The sequence below is a fragment of the Vipera ursinii genome (genome assembly GCF_947247035.1).
Source record: "Vipera ursinii genome assembly, chromosome: 1".
NCBI lineage: Eukaryota > Metazoa > Chordata > Lepidosauria > Squamata > Viperidae > Vipera > Vipera ursinii.
In genome coordinates, this window is record NC_139512.1 from 274,182,978 (window position 1) to 274,202,103 (window position 19,126).

The 19,126-nt window shown below is 36.5% G+C and overlaps 1 protein-coding gene across 1 annotated transcript in view; it reads right to left on the reverse strand.

Moving 5' to 3' along the window:
• SYNE1 (spectrin repeat containing nuclear envelope protein 1) overlaps window positions 1-19,126 on the reverse strand; it is a gene marked incomplete at its 5' end in the record, with an annotated part of 320,362 nt that overhangs the window by 139,595 nt on the left and 161,641 nt on the right. Inside the window, 12 exons of the mRNA XM_083348719.1 lie at window positions 2,974-3,118; window positions 4,096-4,433; window positions 5,278-7,438; window positions 9,184-9,449; window positions 10,497-10,673; window positions 11,278-11,403; window positions 12,849-12,995; window positions 13,691-13,867; window positions 15,382-15,549; window positions 15,902-16,054; window positions 16,982-17,308; window positions 17,569-17,739. Of these exons, the coding sequence (XP_083204845.1) occupies window positions 2,974-3,118; window positions 4,096-4,433; window positions 5,278-7,438; window positions 9,184-9,449; window positions 10,497-10,673; window positions 11,278-11,403; window positions 12,849-12,995; window positions 13,691-13,867; window positions 15,382-15,549; window positions 15,902-16,054; window positions 16,982-17,308; window positions 17,569-17,739 (4,356 nt within the window). The remainder of the gene's footprint in view (window positions 1-2,973; window positions 3,119-4,095; window positions 4,434-5,277; window positions 7,439-9,183; window positions 9,450-10,496; window positions 10,674-11,277; window positions 11,404-12,848; window positions 12,996-13,690; window positions 13,868-15,381; window positions 15,550-15,901; window positions 16,055-16,981; window positions 17,309-17,568; window positions 17,740-19,126) is intronic.

The following is a 19,126-nucleotide window of genomic DNA, read 5'->3' on the forward strand; positions in this document are numbered from 1 at the left end:
TCTTTCCCTGTTAGACCTTCTGAGAATTATTGGACTTATAGGTACATTTACATTATTATCTTCTTCCTCTCCTGTCTCCACTATCAGTGGTTCTTGTTTGATCTCTCTAGCAGGTTCCTCCTCTTCTTTATCACTTTCATTTGAGGAGTTAGTTAAATCTTGTTGAGGAATATATACAATATCTTCCACCCTTTCCCAGCCTGACTGTTCTTGAAAAACAGCGCTAGAACTACAATAAATGTTTTTAGTACCTTTCTCCCAGAACCGATAAGACTTATGGTTTAACTCATAGCCAACAAAAAATAATTGTTTAGCTCTATGTTCTCCTTTATTTCTTATTGAACTTGGAATATGTACCCAAGCAGGTGTCCCAAATGTGTGAATATAACTAAGATTTGGTTTTCTCTTATACCATAAGGTATAAGGAATTTTACCTGTAGCTGAACTAACCACATTGTTTAAAATATGATTAGCACATTTTGCTGCTTCTCCCCATAAGCTATCAGGTAAACCAGAATCTTCAATCATAGATCTAATCATAGCTTGCAATGTTTGGCCCCTCCGTTCAACAAATGCGTTATGCTGAGGTCTATAAGGAGCTGTACGTCTATGCTCTATTCCCTCTGAAACTAACAGCTCATTGAACTGTTTATTAACAAACTCAGTTCCATTGTCTATTATTATGGTTTTTACATTTAACTGAGTTTTCCTTTGTACAAACTTGAGCCAATTAGATATTGTTTGTATAGTTTCAGTTTTTGACGTAAGGAGATAACAGAACCCATATCTGCTATAATGGTCTAGAATATTTAATATGTAGCAAGCACCCCCTAAACTGGGTTTCATAGGACCTATCAAATCCATAAATACCAGTTCTAATGGAGTTGTGGTTTTAAATCCATCTAACCTATTAGCTGGTGCTGCCCTGCTCTTTTCTCTACCACATACATTACACTGCAGATATTTCTTACAAGCCTTTAACTTAAACCCATTAGACAAAGCTACAGTTCTTTTTAGTGTATTAAAATTCACATGACCCAATCTTCTATGTAATAAATGAATACATTCATCATGTGGTTTTTGATTTGTACAAGTAGTAGCCATTATTATAGGATCATTGTCAATTACAAACAAACCATCTTTCATCTTAGCTATTAAATTCACTTCATTCTTTTGAATAAGACATTCCTCCCCTTGGAAAGTAACTTTAAAACCTGCTTCCAATAATGCCTTAACTGATAATAGATTATAATCACATCTGGGAACATATAGCATTTCCAAATTTTGTTTTAAAAATGAACAGTAAACCTTACCCTCTCCAGAGACCTTGACTCTCCAGCCATTAGCCATAGAAATATATTTTTTACTAGACCTTATATTATCAAAATCCCTTTTTATTTTTGAAATACAGTGTGTAGCTCCACTATCTACCACCCACCAATTGTGGTTATTAGTAGTTCTATTAGCTACAGCTACATTAATCAGCTTTTTATTCTTTCTATGGCTTTCCTTTCTCTGACAATTACTATTCTGACAAAACTTAGCAATATGTCCCTTTAACCCACAATCAAAGCATTTCCTTAAAATATAAGCAGATTCAGTCTTCTTTATTTCTTGTTGCAATGGCTCTCTCAACTGTTTTCTCTCCATACGACATCTTGACTCTTCCAACAACCTTCCAGTTATTGAAGAAACAGTTAGGTCTTCTTTGGACAAAACCTCCAAGGACGATACAAAGGCATCGTAGCTCTCATCCAATGATGATAAAATGATGTAAACCTGGTGAAGCTCTGAGAAAATAAGTTCTTTTTCTTGCAGTTCCAACAAAGTTGCTTTTATAAAGTTAAGGTGAGCTAACATATCGCCATTCCTTTCCAGTCTAGCTCTAAATAGCTTTCTGGTAAGATTTATATGAGCACCAACACTGTCCCGAACAAAAATCTTTTTCAACTTAGCCCAACATTTAGCAGCAGATTCTTCTCCACGCACATGGACTAGCTGTTGGTCTCCTAATGTTAGCCCAATGATAGATAAAGCCTTATCATTGTCTTTATTGAAGTCTACAATCTTCTTGTTATCCTCTTCATTAGTTGGATCCCAGGCAGTTACATCAGGAGGATTATGGACTATTTTCCAAAGACCTTGATTTTGTAATAGCAAACTACATTGTGTAGACCAGGATACGTAGTTTGACCCATTAAGCCGGGTAATGCAGAATGGATTGAATAGTCCTTGTGCCATTGTCTGAATTTGAAAACTCAGTTAGGAAATATAAATACAATACTGTGCCTGTCCTCAGCACCACACTGGATCTGGGCCCATAACCATTGTTAGAATATGTTGTTGAAAAAATGGTTTGTTTAACAGAGTATTATTAATACACAGTGGAAGTTGTACTGGGACTTTTAGGCAAACAGTAATGCACTAACATGAGTTTTATAACTTATTTTTACTCAGACAACAAAAAGAAACACAGTAAGAAATAGTCCAAATATCAATCCAGTATCATGCACATAAAAGTCAGTCCATAAAAACATAGTATCAAAATACAAAAGCTGCTTACCAATATCAAAAACAATATACACTGTAGCAAGCAGTTGATTCTTGAGAGAATAAATATCAAGTTAGCAAACAAGAAAACAAGAGGTATCCAAACACTAACATCAAACACATATACAAGAACAAGAGAGCAACTATGTGTAACATCTAACTCTCTTTTATGTGGAATAATTACAGCCACACCCTTAGGCCATTTAACTCCTTAAAGGTGCTTTTACTCCATTATCTAATATTGTCACCCAAACCAAATTTAATCTCTAACACATACCATAAATGTAATCAATTCTGAGTATTTTTGTTAGCTTATCATTTGTTTAGAATCACCCTAGAGAGCAGCCCTTTTTTTTACATCACAAACCCAGTACCCAAATGTTTGCGATTTAACTAGAAAAAAATGACTTTTAAAACTTTTACCTTATGTGATATTAATTTTTCCTCTGCCTCCAGTTGGGAAAAAGTTTTAGCTACAGAAAATTCAGATAATTTCTTTTCAGACTCATTCATCAAGTCAATGATGTCTTGTCTTGCTATTTGGTATTCTTGCCACTGAGAAGCACACCTTGGAAAATTAAATATAATAAAAAAGTCATAATTTAGACAAAATATTATTCAAGAATGCATTGCAGATAAATAAATAAAAATAAAATATGTTGTTGTTGCTAACAAATATTCTTTGGTGTTAAATTAAAAGGCCAACTTTTAGACAGAATCTTTAAATGGTTTAATTTGATGGAGGAAATTTAACAAGGTGATATTTTGCCATGATGGGTCTCTAACTGAAACCATAGGAGAGAGAGAGAGAGAGAGAGAGAGAGAGAGAGAGAGAGAGAGAGAGAGAGAGAGAGAGAGAGAGAGAGAGAGAGAGAGAGAGAGAGAGAGAGAGAGAGAGAGAGAGAGAGAGAGAGAGAGAGAGAGAGATTTTTAATTCAGATCAAATTGTGTCTTAAAAAAGAAAATGCTACCAGTATTTTCAGTAAAATGCTTTTTAAATAGTGATGCAGAAAGGACTTATTACAGTGGCTGAGCTTTCAGATCTGATTAAAACTGGGTTAATCTGCAAAGAAGACGCAACTAGTAAGAAATCTCCCAGAAATAATTTATAAAGAAACTCATGGGGCCATTCTCCCTTTTCCCAACTGAATTACCTCATTTTATTCTACTGTATCATTTTTTAAGGCAACACATTGCAATTGTTTACTGGATCATTTATTTAACATAGCATTTTATCCATGGACCAAGGTTGGGGAAGAATATATAACATGGTTTTGTGAATTCTCACTAAGCCCTTTATCAGTAGTGGCCATAGGAGGATTTCAGTATTTTCTCACTTTTAATAAAACAATGTGTTGAGCATCTGTGTGGCCACTTTCTCCCTAGAGACTAATTACAGCATACTCTCCGTGTGTATGTGTGTGTGTGTGTGTGTGTGTGTGTGTGTAAGCAGGCGTGTGCTTGTATATGTCTGTGAAGGTTGTAGGTGTTACTTCTGTGCTCATTGAGAAGCAAAGGGCTGAAATAGAATGAATAAAAAGGTACCTTTGTAATAATTCTTTCTGACATGGTTCTTCTTGTTCTATTTCCATGCTCTTATCTTCTAAAGCCCTCACTTTCTGCTCCAGATCCTCTTTTCTGAGGTTCTGAATGAATGGCTCCATGTCAGACACAAGCATCTTTACTTCTTTCAAATGGAGTTGGAACTGTTTTTTAGTATTAAAAAATTCTGTATGGTTTCTTAGGTTTTCTTCTGAATTCTCTGTGTCAAGGCCATTTTGTGCAAATTGGAGCAATATCTGAGCATCCTCAAGCCAGTTGTTAGCTGTCTGGGAAACTTGGTAGTATTTTTGGCAAAGACTATATAATTTAGTCAAATTTTCCTGAAAACAAAACAAAATAATACAACACAAAATATATATATGAATAATACCAACAATGATCCTAATTCAGGATATACAAACTGGAATTCTACAATCAGCAAATTATTCCAGAACACTGTACTTGAGGATATTGTGCTGCATTTCATGAAGGGAATGTTTATTTAATTTTATGTGTATCTATCTGCTGATTCAATAAACAAAGACATTAATATTCCAAAAGATGGTTTAAGAACCTGAAAAAGTCCATGGATCTCTAAAACCACAATGTAGAAACATTCGAACAAATTTCCTTCTCCTCTAAGTAATTAAAAGCTTTCTGAATGTCCTAAATCAAGGATGTAACCCTAGAGCAAATAACCTATGAAACAAATTTATAATCAAATTATTTGCCTGGTATTGACATTTATTCCACAGTGAAAACCGGGATAACAAGGTATTAAGATGATATCTCAAGAACCTGGTAACACAAAATCTTTTGGCAAGAATTTTCAGAAATGCAATTTCTGAAGTTGTCATGTTTCGCATAGTAGAGATGTCATTATGTGGTCTATGTGTAACAAATATTTATGAGAATTATGAGAATAGGATTTCCTGTTTGAGCAGGGGGTTGGACTAGAAGACCTCCAAGGCTCCTTCCAATTCTGCTATTTTGTTTTCTAGGTTTAAAGTGCAGAATTAGAGCAACAACTTGATGCAGTCTTAATCTTTATGTCATCTTTTTGCTTTAGATTATAATGAAGATCCAGCACCTATATATCATTGAAATGCAGCCTGAACAGATTTGCATTCCATACCCGTTATACTGTGGTAAATAATTAACTATAGGATTGCAGGACATACTGACCTGCCTCTTTTGTATTGCTTCCTGGACTTCACTGTTGAGTTTAGAGAGCTCAATAAGGCTGTTTTCCAAGTCTACGGGAACCAGTTCTTTGGCTTTCATATATTTCTCTTTTTCTTTATTGCTTAGTGCTCTCATTATCCTTAGGCTAGATTGTACTTCTTCCTGTTGGATCTGAACTTTGCGAATCTCTTCTTGAATGCTATTCAGTTTTACATCCATGTTTAATGGTTCATTCAGGTCTGCTTTGATATGTTGCAGCCAATCCAGGGAGCGACAGATTTCAGTTTGAAAATCTATGCTCTCTACCAGCCTGTTTTCACACTCCATCACTTTATCCCCAATGGCAGTGTGCAATGCCTTCATCATTTCCTGCCAAATTTGCACTTGATGATCAGCTCCTTCGTGAACAGATGGGTCAATCTGAGAAGAAAGCCCTTCAAGATGGTCGGCAATGTGCTTCAAAAGGATCCCAGAATCCTGAAGACTACCGGCTAAGAAATGGTACATTTTTAGCTTTTCCTCAGCTGGAAGGGTTTCTTCATTCACTTCTGCTTCTTTTTCTTTTATGGAATTTAGCTTCATCCCAAGCTGCTTACACATTTCTTCATGCTCCTGATAAGTCAGCATCATGTCTTCTAACTGGTTAACTTTCTGTTCTATCTGCCTTTTTAATTTGTGATACAGCGAAGCAAGCGTTAACATCTCTTCTGGTAGCCACGGCTGCCCCGTGCTTCGAAAAGCTTCCTTCTTCTGATTTAATTCATCCACTGCACTGCCAAGGCTTAGGACTTCACTTAGGACATTTCTGTAATCTTCCAGAAGTGACACAACTTCTTTAGCTGTGAGAGTAGAGGGGGTTTTACGCAAATTTACAAGCTGATCTTCCAGGTCAGACAGTGCCCTTGTTGTCAGTTCAACTAATGATGCGTATTCTTTACGTGCTGTAATTGCTTCTTGGACTTTACAGAATTTATCTTTAGCCAGAGCAACGATCGTATTAAATTGTTGAGGCAGGGCACTGAGTTTTTCCTCAAGGTAGGAACGATCCATGTCATTAAGGGATGGCAAAATTTCCTGGCCATCTTTTTGAACTATCAACAAAAGGTTTTCATATTCAGGAAACTGTTCAAGAATCTGCTGATACTTAGCCAACTGAGAATAAAGTTCTGTGTTACTATTCATTAAATTGATTTCTGGGAATGAAACAATATCACATTGTTTTAACCAGTGGCATGCTTTATCCAAATCTTCTTTAAAGTATTTCCTAGAAACTATATGTTTTTCCAGATCTATTAATCGCTGGCCACATTTTTGTAAAATAATATCATACATGTTCTGCAACACTTGTAGTTTGTCCAACACTTCACTTTTCTCCTGTTCTGTTATTTCCTTCATAAGGTTCCTCCCTTGAGACCACAGTCCAGAAATTTCACTTTGGTAGACCTTAAGGCTGGCTTGTATACTCTTACAAGACCTGATCTGTTTGCTCACGTCTTCTGGTAGCAGACAGATATGTTCATGGAATATGACCTTTTTCTCATATTGTTTAATTTGATTCATGGCCTGAAGGGCTGCTAGGAAGAACTGAGTCCTTTCAGATAATGTCTTGTTCAAGTGCCTTCTTCTCTGCCAAACCAGTTCACTAAGGAAATCCACATGATTCTGAACATCTGATAGACTTCTTTGGAGCATTTGTCTTTCAGTAAGCCCTAAATTAGTTTTCATTCTATCGGCATCCTTTATTAGTGTTTTTAAAACAAGCTGCTTGGCTTCTACTTCACTACAAAGGGTGAGGTGAACCATGAGAAAATTTTGAGCCAGTTCAGGAGGTGGGCTATGTTTAAGAGCTTCAGAGATGCTAGGCTGCTGCTCTTCTGCCCACTCCGTTAATTCTTGAAGTTTGGCTTGCACAACGCTCAATTCTTGTAATGTGGTGGCAGATAGTTGTATTTTACTCTTGACATGGTCTTCTAGCTGGATCCAGCACTGCTCAAAGTATCCTGACTGTTCCTTGACTAGTTCTCTATCATCCAAATTTAGATGCTCAGTCATTTTTTGCTTCTGTTCCTTTAAGTTTTCAAGAGCAAGCCGTTTATCTTTCAGAGCCATTGATAATTTTTTCAAAGCCTCAAGATGTGTAGCTGTACTCTCAGCATCTGATCTTCAAGCAAAAAGAACAATGCATAGTGAACATTTCTATTGCAGAGCAAGAGAAAACTTTTTCATAGTCATTAGCATCTTTTCACCACATATATGATTCTTATTGCAAAGTATGTGTATGCTTTGACTTACAAAATGTACCTGCAGAGTTCATAATATTAAACTCACACATGAGTTTAAACTCACTACAACATCAAGCGTTCACCTTGGAATTGGAAAAGGAAGAAACAAATTTATTAATGAAATTCATTCCAATGAGCCTCTACTCATTCAAAATTCTACCACAAAACACTGCAAAGTTTATTTTAAAATATAGTTCTGAGTATAGAAAGTGCAAAAAAGTTACAGGTTCATGTGATAAATAAAAGAAATGCTAGAGATTGGCACAGGTCCTTTTCCTATCTGTCCTTAGTCACAGCATGAACATATCCTAACAAATTGCTTTTCCCCCTGCATCCTTGTGTTGTTGCCTTCATCCCAACCTTAATTAGCCAAGGCACATTGGATCACCCTGGTTTTGGTCAGTAAAATAATCCAGATATTTCTCTCAAATATTTGCCAGCCAGAAGGGTGGATCGAACTAAATAAAAACTATTTGGGGATGGTGATAGGCTGAAATGATGAAATGTGAGAAAGAAAGCCCTAAGAATCACTCTGTGGGACAGCAGATTTAGAGATAACTCTCTGATTTCTCTAATCCCTCTTCTAGCCCTGATAGCTGAACCCCAGTCTGGAAGAGGAGCCAGAAGGATTATAGCCAGCTTTTTAAATGCCACCGGATCTTTAGTCTCATAGATTAGGTGACCCACAAGATTAGAGACATTGGTAGGTAAAGACTCAGGTCTTGTAATGGTATGTGAAAATGACCTTGGGGAAGGCAAGAAGGGGAATGGGAGGAAGAGTTGCGGACTAGCCAATGGTCACATAAATGGCAACGTAACCTGCAGAATTAATGGAGGATGGCACACATCTCAGCAGGGACCATCCCTAGTTTCTTGGACTGAAAGGCAAGGGGAGGAAGGGAGAGAAGTACTTTCAGACTTTCAAGATTTTGTTCTTGTAACTTTACGAATAAAGGTAAGTCCTATACTTCTGGATATAATTCTTATCTGGACTATCTCACAAGGCTGACAGCCTCCCCATGTCCTGCTACTTCTCCCAGCTCTAGTAATCTGTTGTAAAGCAGCTTGTGCAAAGGAGTTATGCCTTTGACAGAAGGTCAGAACTAACCTTGCCAGCCTCATCTCAGTTAAGGAGAGTGATTGCCGGATTTTCCTAGCGCTAGTGACACTTGGAAAGATCTGTGGGAAACCGAATCCCACTTCTTTCTTTAATTTGACTTTCACATAGAACATAAGGAAATCAGCATTGGGTTGCATCTTTTCTGTAGCAGAGCAGAGACTGGCAATTTTGGCAGCAAATTTTATGCTGACATGATTTCCTTTTGGCTGAAGGCCTGTTGGCTAGGGGAAAACCCATGATTGCTTTGTCTGGTCTTACTCTATACCTTTTGGGTTTTTCCCCCCATGTATATGTGTAAAAACTGCACTATCTATAATAATATTCCCAGTGAAAAAGATTTAAATGGTGTAATAAAAACATGCTGAGATAGAAGAGGGAGTACTAAGTTAAATGGGGAAAAAATCTGAATTCCTAGTAATTCTTAATGTTGATCAAGTAACAAAGCACAGCTGTAGTTCATCTTGATGAAATCTGTCAAAAATAAGGCAAGGAGATCATCCTTACCTTGCTAAGTGATCCCATTCCTGTGTAAAATTTTCTAAAAACACTTCTACCGCACTTAAACAATCATGATATTCTGTTGTTCTCTGAAGATCTTCTTTTCTATGTAACAGCACATTGCTGGTTTGAAGGCAAAGATCAAGCCAATAGTTGCTCAGGCGTCCTACTTCCTTGTGCTCTGGTGACTCCTGCCCTTCTGTCAATTTGCTCACTTTTTCAGTCACTGCAGTCAAAGCTGTCTGTTTAGATTGGAGCTTCTGGCTGAAGTCCTTAACATTAGGAGATACAGAAAAGAAAATAGCAAGAAAGAATTCTATTAACATCTAAAAAGGGCTATTGAGTTGTGTTTCAGATTCTACGACAAAACCATAAATTATGACAAATGCATTTCTTCCTTTCATGAGATTGCAATATTTTTTTGGTTTTACTGACTCCTTTGGGAACAAAGTGGTAAGACTTGTTTAATAAGAGAATAATAGAGTTTGGAGGGATCTTGGGGATCTTCTAGACCAACCCCTGCTCAAGCAGGAAACCCAATACCATTTAAGACAACTACCCTTTCAACCAGCATCTGACTCATCTCTGTCATAGTCCAGGAGCTGTTAAACTACAGCTTGTAGACCAAATCTGTCCCACCACCTGCTCTGGTATGGTCTGCAAACTAAGAGTGGGTGGGTAGATAAGCAGGTCATCACCATGCTGAAACTTCAGCTGAGCTCAAGGGCAAGGGATGGGGTTGAGGACTGGAGCAACTTGGGTGATGGCAATAGTCTGTCAGTGACCTCCTTGCAGCTGATTGGCACCGTCCAATGACTGTCACACTCCTTGGATGGCATACTTGGAGATCTGTGCATCTGCGGAGATGAAGGAAGGGTTGGATCCAGCCCTTTACAGCAGGGGTCCCAGTGGTGTGATTCAGCCAGTTTTCACTGGTTTGGCAGAACCGATATGTAATTTTTTTGGGGGGGGGGTTGGTGAACCGGTTATGATAAATCGGTTTTCTGGAACACGTCTGGTTTTCATTCAACTTCCTTCCAGGTGGGGAAAAAAAATCCTCCCCAAAAGTCCAAGAGAGGAGTGACGGAAACCAAACAGACACACGGCGCCTTCGATGAATTTTAAGAAAAGTGTCTTGGTTTCTGAAGTGCAGCAATTTTGTTGCAGTTCATTAAAGCAGTTGTCTTTTTCAGTTTTTATCTGAGCTTTTAAAAAGTTACTAATGGTTAATTTTCCATTGTCACAAAGAGGCCAGACAATTTCAGAAGTAAACTATCAATTATGTGTTTATGGTTAATAAAATAAGAGATGCTCCTTACCTGCACTTGTAAAACCATATTATGAGCAATATTTAATTCTAGCTCTGTTCCCCGTCTCTTCATATTCTGTAGTTGCTGCTCTGCGTCTTGGAAATATATCCAAAGTTCCTCTTTCATTTGCTTTATTTCTTCCCAGCCCTGAGCAAGATACTGGGAGTTCATTATCCTATCTTCAATCTGGAAAATATCAGGAGGAATAATGGAAATATTTTAATGTAATTAATTCAGAGCTGTCTTAGATGTACACAATCCATTTATGTAGGTCAAGAGATTTACATTAGAAGGCTGGGGGGGCGGACAATCTATAAGAGTGGAAGATATATAAAGCACACACAAGTCTCTAATGCTCATGTTTTATTAATTCCATGCACATTATAACAGATGTAACCAGCCTTGTAACAATTATACTCCAATAAAAATTCAACTAGAATAACATATAAATTAATGTAGCATCCTTAAAAGTAAGATGAACCTCATTGTTAGGAAACAACAGATTTTTTAAACAGATTTTTTTTGCTGTTTCATAGCAGAGAATATCTTTGGATTCTGTTCTAAGTTATATTCTTTCCTCTTTCTTTATTATCTTTCATTCGGTACTTCTGCAAGCATGGCTGTAAGCATGTTTCTTAATTACCTAATTGGTGAGAAAGTAAGATACAGTAATCACATGTCTAAGAAGAACGAGAGAACAGCTGCTACAATTTATCCCATACAATCTCCTTTGCTAATTAAAGTACAAAACAGAAGAATTACAAAACAGCTGTTATAGTGTATCCCATACCGTTTGCTTTGCTTCTTGAATATCTGTCGCTGCATTTTTTACTGTGCTGTCTGATAAATCATCAATGGAGCATAATAGATCCAAATAGGTGTTTGCCTGCTCTTGCAGGGCTCTAAAATGTTTAACCTAGAAAGAGTAAGGAAAGATTATCAACAAAATATAGATTTTCAAATTCCCCTGAAAATGCTTTGAAAGTTATAAAGTATAGCAATATTGCTTTTTTAAAAAAAAAATAGTGAAAAATAACAAACTGTTCAGGTTGTTGATATAAATTGCACATTTTTTTCAGTAAATATTAATAAAGTAACACAAGGGACTCTGTATTGATTATGCATCTGCATTGTGCACAAAATTAAAAATATGAATAGTTCAGATTACATTTAACTTTCTAATTAAAGATAACTTGGATTTCCACAGATGTGTACATATGTATCCTATGTATCTTTCGATGGATTTGGCCAGCTGAGGTTTGAATCATTTATCGGCTTCACTGAAGAAAAAGGACAATTTCTACTTCCTACTGCAGAGTGAGAAGAAGTAATGCACAATGGGACCATATCATATGTTTGCCCTATTCACTGAGTTTTTTTGAGGAGGTTTATTTACATTTGTCCTAAGACTGTCTTCTGGGAAAGCAGAGTTGACACTTCTAATGGCCATATCACTTCTAATATTCCATATCTGGAATATGCTTCCTATGTCCTTGTTGATATTTAAAACTTTTTAAACAGAACCTACAGCTCAAATAAGTAGCCTTGGCTGTTGAAAAAAAATAAGGTCAAACTTAATTTCTTGGATAGAAGATATTGGAAGATTCCAGAACTGAAAGCTAGAATAGATAATGGGAAGGGAAAATGAGGAGATGGGGGGGAGGTGGGGAGGGGAAGGGAAGGGAAGGGAAGGGAAGGGAAGGGAAGGGAAGGGAAGAGAAGAGAAGAGAAGAGAAGAGAAGAGAAGAGAAGAGAAGAGAAGAGAAGAGAAGAGAAGAGAAGAGAAGAGAAGAGAGAAGCCTTGAAAAGATGGGAGTGATAAAGCTCACTCATAGGACTGCCAAGATAACTAAATGGATGCATCTATGTAGTTATCTGTATTCAAACTTGACTTAGTGGAGTCATTTTATATTTTTCAGATAAACTTTTGCCATTGGTGATACAAAAGCTTAATATATAAATAAATGTTAGCAAAACAGTACTGGTTCCCTGAGATTTTTCCCCAAGATCTTCTTTTCTGAAATAATTCTTTAATTCATTTTGGATTTTCAACATAGTTTTAATTTGCTTCTGGACCAAAATATCAGGAGAACTACATTGTACCATTTTAGTCATGATGATCCCAATGGGATCAAAGAAGAAGCATGGGAACCACATGGACTCTTGGAAAAACAGACTGATCATTCCTTCTTTTCTGTATAACAATGTGAGGTTAAAAAGGGGGGGGGGGATTGAGATGAAATCCTTGAATTTTGTCGAATGACTCTGTGACTAACTGTGGAAAATCTCCAAGTTTCTTACTGGTGCCTTTTTTATATATGAATTCTTTCAAGGAAATATTGCCACGTAGACTGCTGATACCTGCTTAACAGCATCTGCTGAACTGGAAGGTCGATGAAGATTGGCCTTTAACTCTGGCCAAACTGTAGAAAGCCAAGCTTGGCATTGCTGAAGAGTATCCTGGTGGTTAACATGTTTCTGGAGTTCGTGCTCCAAACTTTGATATACCTACAAGAAATAAGAATAAGAAATAAGAATTTTGTTAATATTAATGATTATTAGTAACTGAAAATGGACCCTTGGCCAAAAATATAGTCTAGCAGGTTAAAATGAGCTCTAGACTGGAGAAATAACTGTACCTTTATAATGCTAATTAATATAAAATGAATATTTCCTACTCATTATTCCACAATTTATTTTGAACTATTCTACTTTTGCAAATATCTGTCGAGGTTCTCAGTCTTCCAGGTCATCACTGTCCCAAAGGTGCTTTTTCAAAAGGCAACTGGATTTTGTTTTTCCTTGAAGACTGAAGAAACTTACTGGATGAGAATGAAATGTCTTTAAGGAAAAGCAAAGTCCAGTTGCTTTTTCAAAAAGCACCTTTGGGACTACTTTTGTAAACGTTTTAAGGTTTCCCCCGCAACTGTTATTAAATTCATTCTTCAGAAACTGTTAAGAAACCATCTTAGTATCTTACTTATTTTGAGCCAGGTTCTAGCTAATTGCCACCACTTTCTTCCTCTATCCCAAGGGTCTTCAAACTTGGCCCTTTTATGACTTGTGGACTTCAACTCCCAGAATTCCTCAGTCAGCATGGCTGGCTGAGGAATTCTGGAAGTTGAAGTCCACAAGTCATAAAAGGGCCAAGTTTGAAGACCCCTGCTCTATCCCCTGCTCAGTATTAAAAGACTGATGCTTACTTTTTGAGTTGTGCTACAGAGGGCTGAATAGCTATCTCTCGTTCCCTGCAGCTGGGTTTCTATGTTTTGTTTAAATTTTGCTTGGAGATGTTCTGCACACTCTTTGATTAAAGAATCTCCCTTGCTTTTAAGGATGTTCAGGCGATCTTCAAATCTTGCAATTTCTTCCATTGTTGCCTAAAACATTATGATGTAGTCTTAAGATACAAGACTGTCAGAATACTCTTAAATAACAGGAAAATAAATTACAATTGAATGTTAATGAAAAAATGCCTAACAATATGTTACAGGATGTGTTGGAGCAAAGACTGTAAAAGATATACTTAAATTTCTGCACGGAGAAGAGAATTTATACCTACGGTAAATGTCCTCTTCTTAGTTTACAATGCTATTTATACACTGACCAGTTAATTCTAAAAATATTATCAAGAACCTTAACTCATTTGTTTTTTAAACACACAAGGAAGCATTTTATGGCATATAATTTTAAAATATTATACTTTAAAAAAATGGCTTTATCTTTTTAAAAAATTACCAAGAGAACTTAGTAGTTATCAGGACATAAAATCTAATAAAATAAAACATTTTCTGCAATTTATGAGAAAAACCTCTATAAGATTATAGTCTACAAACATAGGAAGCTGTATATAAGATCTTACATTATCAAGAAAAATATAGCATCATTTATGTATTACAAATACTGCATGTAATGTTCACTGAAAATCATCTGATATTTGAGGAAGGTAGTAGTCTTTTTCTGTAGTATAGAACCATTGAGTACATATGGTTTCTACGTACACTGTATATTTAATTTATTTATTTATTTATTTATTAATGGGACTTATATCCCGCCCTATCTCCCAAAGGACTCAGGGCGGCTAACAACAATAACATAAAATAAATACAGAAATTAAGATAAAATTAAAATTAAAGGCCTCTGTACAATAAATTAAAATTAAAAATTAAAATAAATTAAAATTAGAGTTAAAAATTGTAAACATAATTAAAATCCCTGTCAGTCCAGGTCAGCCAGGTGGAAAAGGAGTGTTTTGAGGCCACGGCGAAAGGACTGGAGATCTTGGGCCATCCAAAGCTCAGGGGGGAGCTGGTTTCACAGGGCTGCTGCTCCCACAGAGAAGGCCCTCCCCCTGGGGATCGCCAGCCGACATTGTCTAGCCGACGGTACCCTGAGGAGGCCTTCTCTGTGTGAGCGTACTGGGCGATGGGAATTCGTTCCCGGCAGCAGATGGTCCTGCAAGTATCCCGGGCCTAAGCCATGTAGGGCTTTAAAGGTAAGTACCAGCACCTTAAATCTCACCCGGAGGGCAACCGGTAACCAATGCAGCTCACGCAGGAGGGGTGTAATATGGGAGTTGTAATATGGGAGTATCGGGGTGCTCCCATCACTACCCGGGCAGCCGCACTCTGCACCAGATATTTCTATATCTGTAGATAGTAATAAAAGTAACTAATTCTCAAAATCATAATTTGATTTATTTAAATCTTTGCTGCTTTGATTTTTAAAAAAAGAGAAAGCTATTTATATAGGATGTATTGTCGATTTTCTTTTTACTGTTAATCTTTGAGAAAGCTTTTCAAAGAAGAGATATGAATGTTAGAAGACTAACAGTTCTTTACTTGATCTACAAACTACAGTAACCATCTCTTCTACTAAAAAGTTGTTGACCTACCTTATGACTGGCTAATTGTTGTGTTATCACTTCTAGATCACTGTTCTCCATGAATTCAGGAGTAATCAGCCTGCTGGACATTTGTAATAACCACTTTTCCACTTCCTGTAAGACACTATTGTAGTCTTCGTGTTGTTTCATTTTCTCTTCCAAGCTTGCAACCTGTATCTGTATTAACAGAAATCAGGTACCTTTCAGTTGTTTCAAGTGACAGTAATCTCAGATCTTCATTCTGAAAAGTTCAACTGTCCAGTTTTCTTACTCATCAGTACGAAAATCCTTTTTTATTTCATTTGTAAATTGATATCTTGAATAATACATTTTATAGGATGGTTGACTCGTCTCTCAATACAAGAACAGGTTCAACACAATTTTAAGAGGTTCAAGAATTACACAGAAAACAGAACACTCTCTTCTAATGAATGAAGTATAGTTAGATTAATGTAAATAATCCATATGACAAACAGAAATTTACTTTTAAGGAAAAATGATTACTATTGCATTGCAGAAAACAATTTACCTTTGCTATGTTGCAAAGCTCCTGGTATTCATTCTGAAGTTTTTGAATATTCTCAGCTACATTAGCATCACTGATCAATTCTAGAAGGCTTTTGCCTTTTTCCACAACAGATCTGATTAAAGGTTCATGGGACAGTATAGTCTGCTGCACTGTCTAAAATTAAAATCCAGTTAGAAATGTTTTAAAAAAAATACAATGTAAAAAAATAAATACAGATGGAAAATCACATTCTATTTATAGGACAGAACTCAACAAAATATATGATATAATCTTAAACAAATAACCTCATTTGAAGTTTGCTCCTTTCAAATCTTTATCCCATATTAACATGAAGGTGATTTCCGATGCTGTTTTTTTCTCATTTTATTTACACACACACACACACACACACACACACACACACACACACACAAACGTATATATGAAAAGTAAACAAAGGCAAAAGGGAAAAACTTTATTAATCTCTACTTTTTAAACAAACAAAAGAGTTGTGGTGGCACAGTGGCTAGAATGCAGTACTGCCGGCTAACTCTGCTCGCATTGCCAGGAGTTCAATTCCCTCGATCCTGACCAGCTCAAGTTTGACTCAGCCTTCCATCCTTCCAAGGTCAGTAAAATTGTTGGAGTAATGTGCTGTTTCTGTAACCCGCTTAGAGAGGGCTGTAAAGCACCTGAAGTGGTATATAAGTCTAAGTGCTATTTCTATTAGGACAAGTGTTTGATTGTTCACAATGTGAAGATTAGTCAGGAAAAAGAAATCTCACTAACCAGCATTACAAAAATAGGGACACTGGAAAGTGTTTGTTGGATCACATTACATGACTGCTGCATGATATCTCCTGAGAATATTTTAATAATTTATTTATTTATTTATTTATTTAGTTACATTTATATACCGCCCTTTCCCTGAGGACTCAGGGCGGTTTACAGGGAATTTAAAAAATCCACCATACAAAAGTTAAAAACCAAATTAAAAAATATTAAATTGACCCTGCACACTTAAAACCCCAATTAAAAATAATAATAATTAGGTTTTTCATTGAAGAATCCTTTCATTTTGTAAGACGACAATACATTTACCTTGTATTTTGATAACTGTGCCTTCTTCTCATATAATTCCATTTTGGGATCCACTGTATTGTGCAATATGATTTGATAATCTGTTAGCCACTGTGTCTGTACTTTGAACTTATCTAAAAATTCCTTTGTTAAGTGGAGACATTTCTCTAAGGTTGTACATTCCTTTCTGATAGAACAAGTCATTTCATCAAGTTGTTCTACATAATCACTGATTTGTTTCTTTAGTTGTTCAGCTTCATTTTCCTCAGTATACTTAATAGCTCTCTCTCCCTTCTCACGGGCAGATTTGAGCAAACTATGGCCAACTTCCATGTCACTCATGAGATCCTGTGAGCAAAAAAGGCACAATATTTAAAATTAAAATAAACCATTTGTGCAAATTAAAATAAAATAGCTAAAATAGCTCTATAAATCCAATATTTCTATAAATCAATGCAAAAGTAATTTTCTAACATAGGTAGTTTGAAATCCACTGTTCACAGTTTTCTACAGCCCTGTAGTGCTACAGTCATGATATAAGTATTAGTTTTATAGATATTATAGATATTTATATTAGGTATGCAGTGACAAATTACAACTGAGTTTACCTCAAGTTTCTGCATTTTTTTCTCCATTAATGCTCTGTCTGCTACATCACATTTTGTCACAACATTTCTGAATTTCCTAAGGATAGCTTCAGACCAGTCTTTGTAAATCCTGAAAGCTAGTTCAGATTCTTCCAAACTTCGAATTTCTTCTTCCAGGAATTTTATTTGTTCCTGCAAGCAGATGAGAAGTAAGACATATTATTCATCCATTCCTCGATACTTGCACCTCTATTAAACCTGGAAAATTTTGTATTTATCAATGAAATGCAGTATACAATTGGGAAATCAACTGCTGTTCTTAGATCATTCTTAATACAAACAAGACAATTCTTATGGAATTAGTTGTCTTAAGTTTATTCAGACCACCTACTCTGTTTTAGAAGGCAGAATTCTGCCTTGTTTATGCTGACAACTCAATGTCCCTTCATTGTTTGTGTACGTAAAAATGCCTCATATGCTAAAAGGCTAATTGAACTGTTCTTTGATACTAACATAACATTGTCTTGTCCCAATATTGCACACCCTCCTGGTCTGGCATGGATAGATGACCAAAGAAAGCTTATGAATGCAGAGATCTGTACATGCTTCCACTCAAAAGGGACTCCCTGGTCACAGAACACAACATGTATGCAAGTAGTATTTCTTTGCTCAAAAATCTATTCTCAGCATGTTAATTCCAGGCTTAGGGCCAGATAAATGTACAATGAATCTACAGCTACCAATGTGACTGAGAAAACAAGGAGTCCAGTGGTGGGATTCAGCCAGTTCGCACAAGTTCGGTAGAACCGGTAGCTAAATTTTATTGAGTTCAGAGAACCGGCTGAACCCATGTTGCTTTTGGAAGTCTGTTCTAGTACTCGGAGGCTTGGAGAAGGTTCCCCCAGGCCTAGAATGGCCCGCCAGAAGTGCATTGATGTCACTTCTGGAAGTCATTCTAGGCCTCGGAGGTCCAGGCTTGCATCCACACAGAGAACCGGATATTAAGGTATTTGAATCCCACCACTGAAGCAGTCCCTTTCATATATAATTACATTTTAAGTCTTGAAAGAATTTGTAACAATGAACTCAACAGATGCTATAAGAATTAATCTGATTTCCTCAGAAAACACTGATTATTTTAAATCACCATTTCTACAGGTAACCCTTGACTTACGACCACAATTGAGCCCAAAATTTCTTTGCTAAGCAAGACAGTTGTTAAGTGACAGTTGTTACGTTGTTAAGACTGTGACCTTTCTTGCCACAGTCGTTAAGTACATCATTGCAGTAGTTAAATTAGTAACCTAGTTATTAAGTGAATCTCTCTTTCCTGTTGACCTTGCTTGTAAAAAAGGTCGCAAGAGGGGATCACATGATCTCAGGACATTGTAACCTTCGTAAACAGAAGTCAGTTGCGAAGCATCTGAATTCTGATCACGTGACCATGGGGATGCTGCAACGGTTGTAAATGTGAAAAATAGCCATAAGTCACTTTTTTGAGTGTCACTGTAACTTTCAAGAGGTCACTAAATGAACTGTTGTAAATCGAGGACTAATTTTATTTCCTGAATTGTCACTT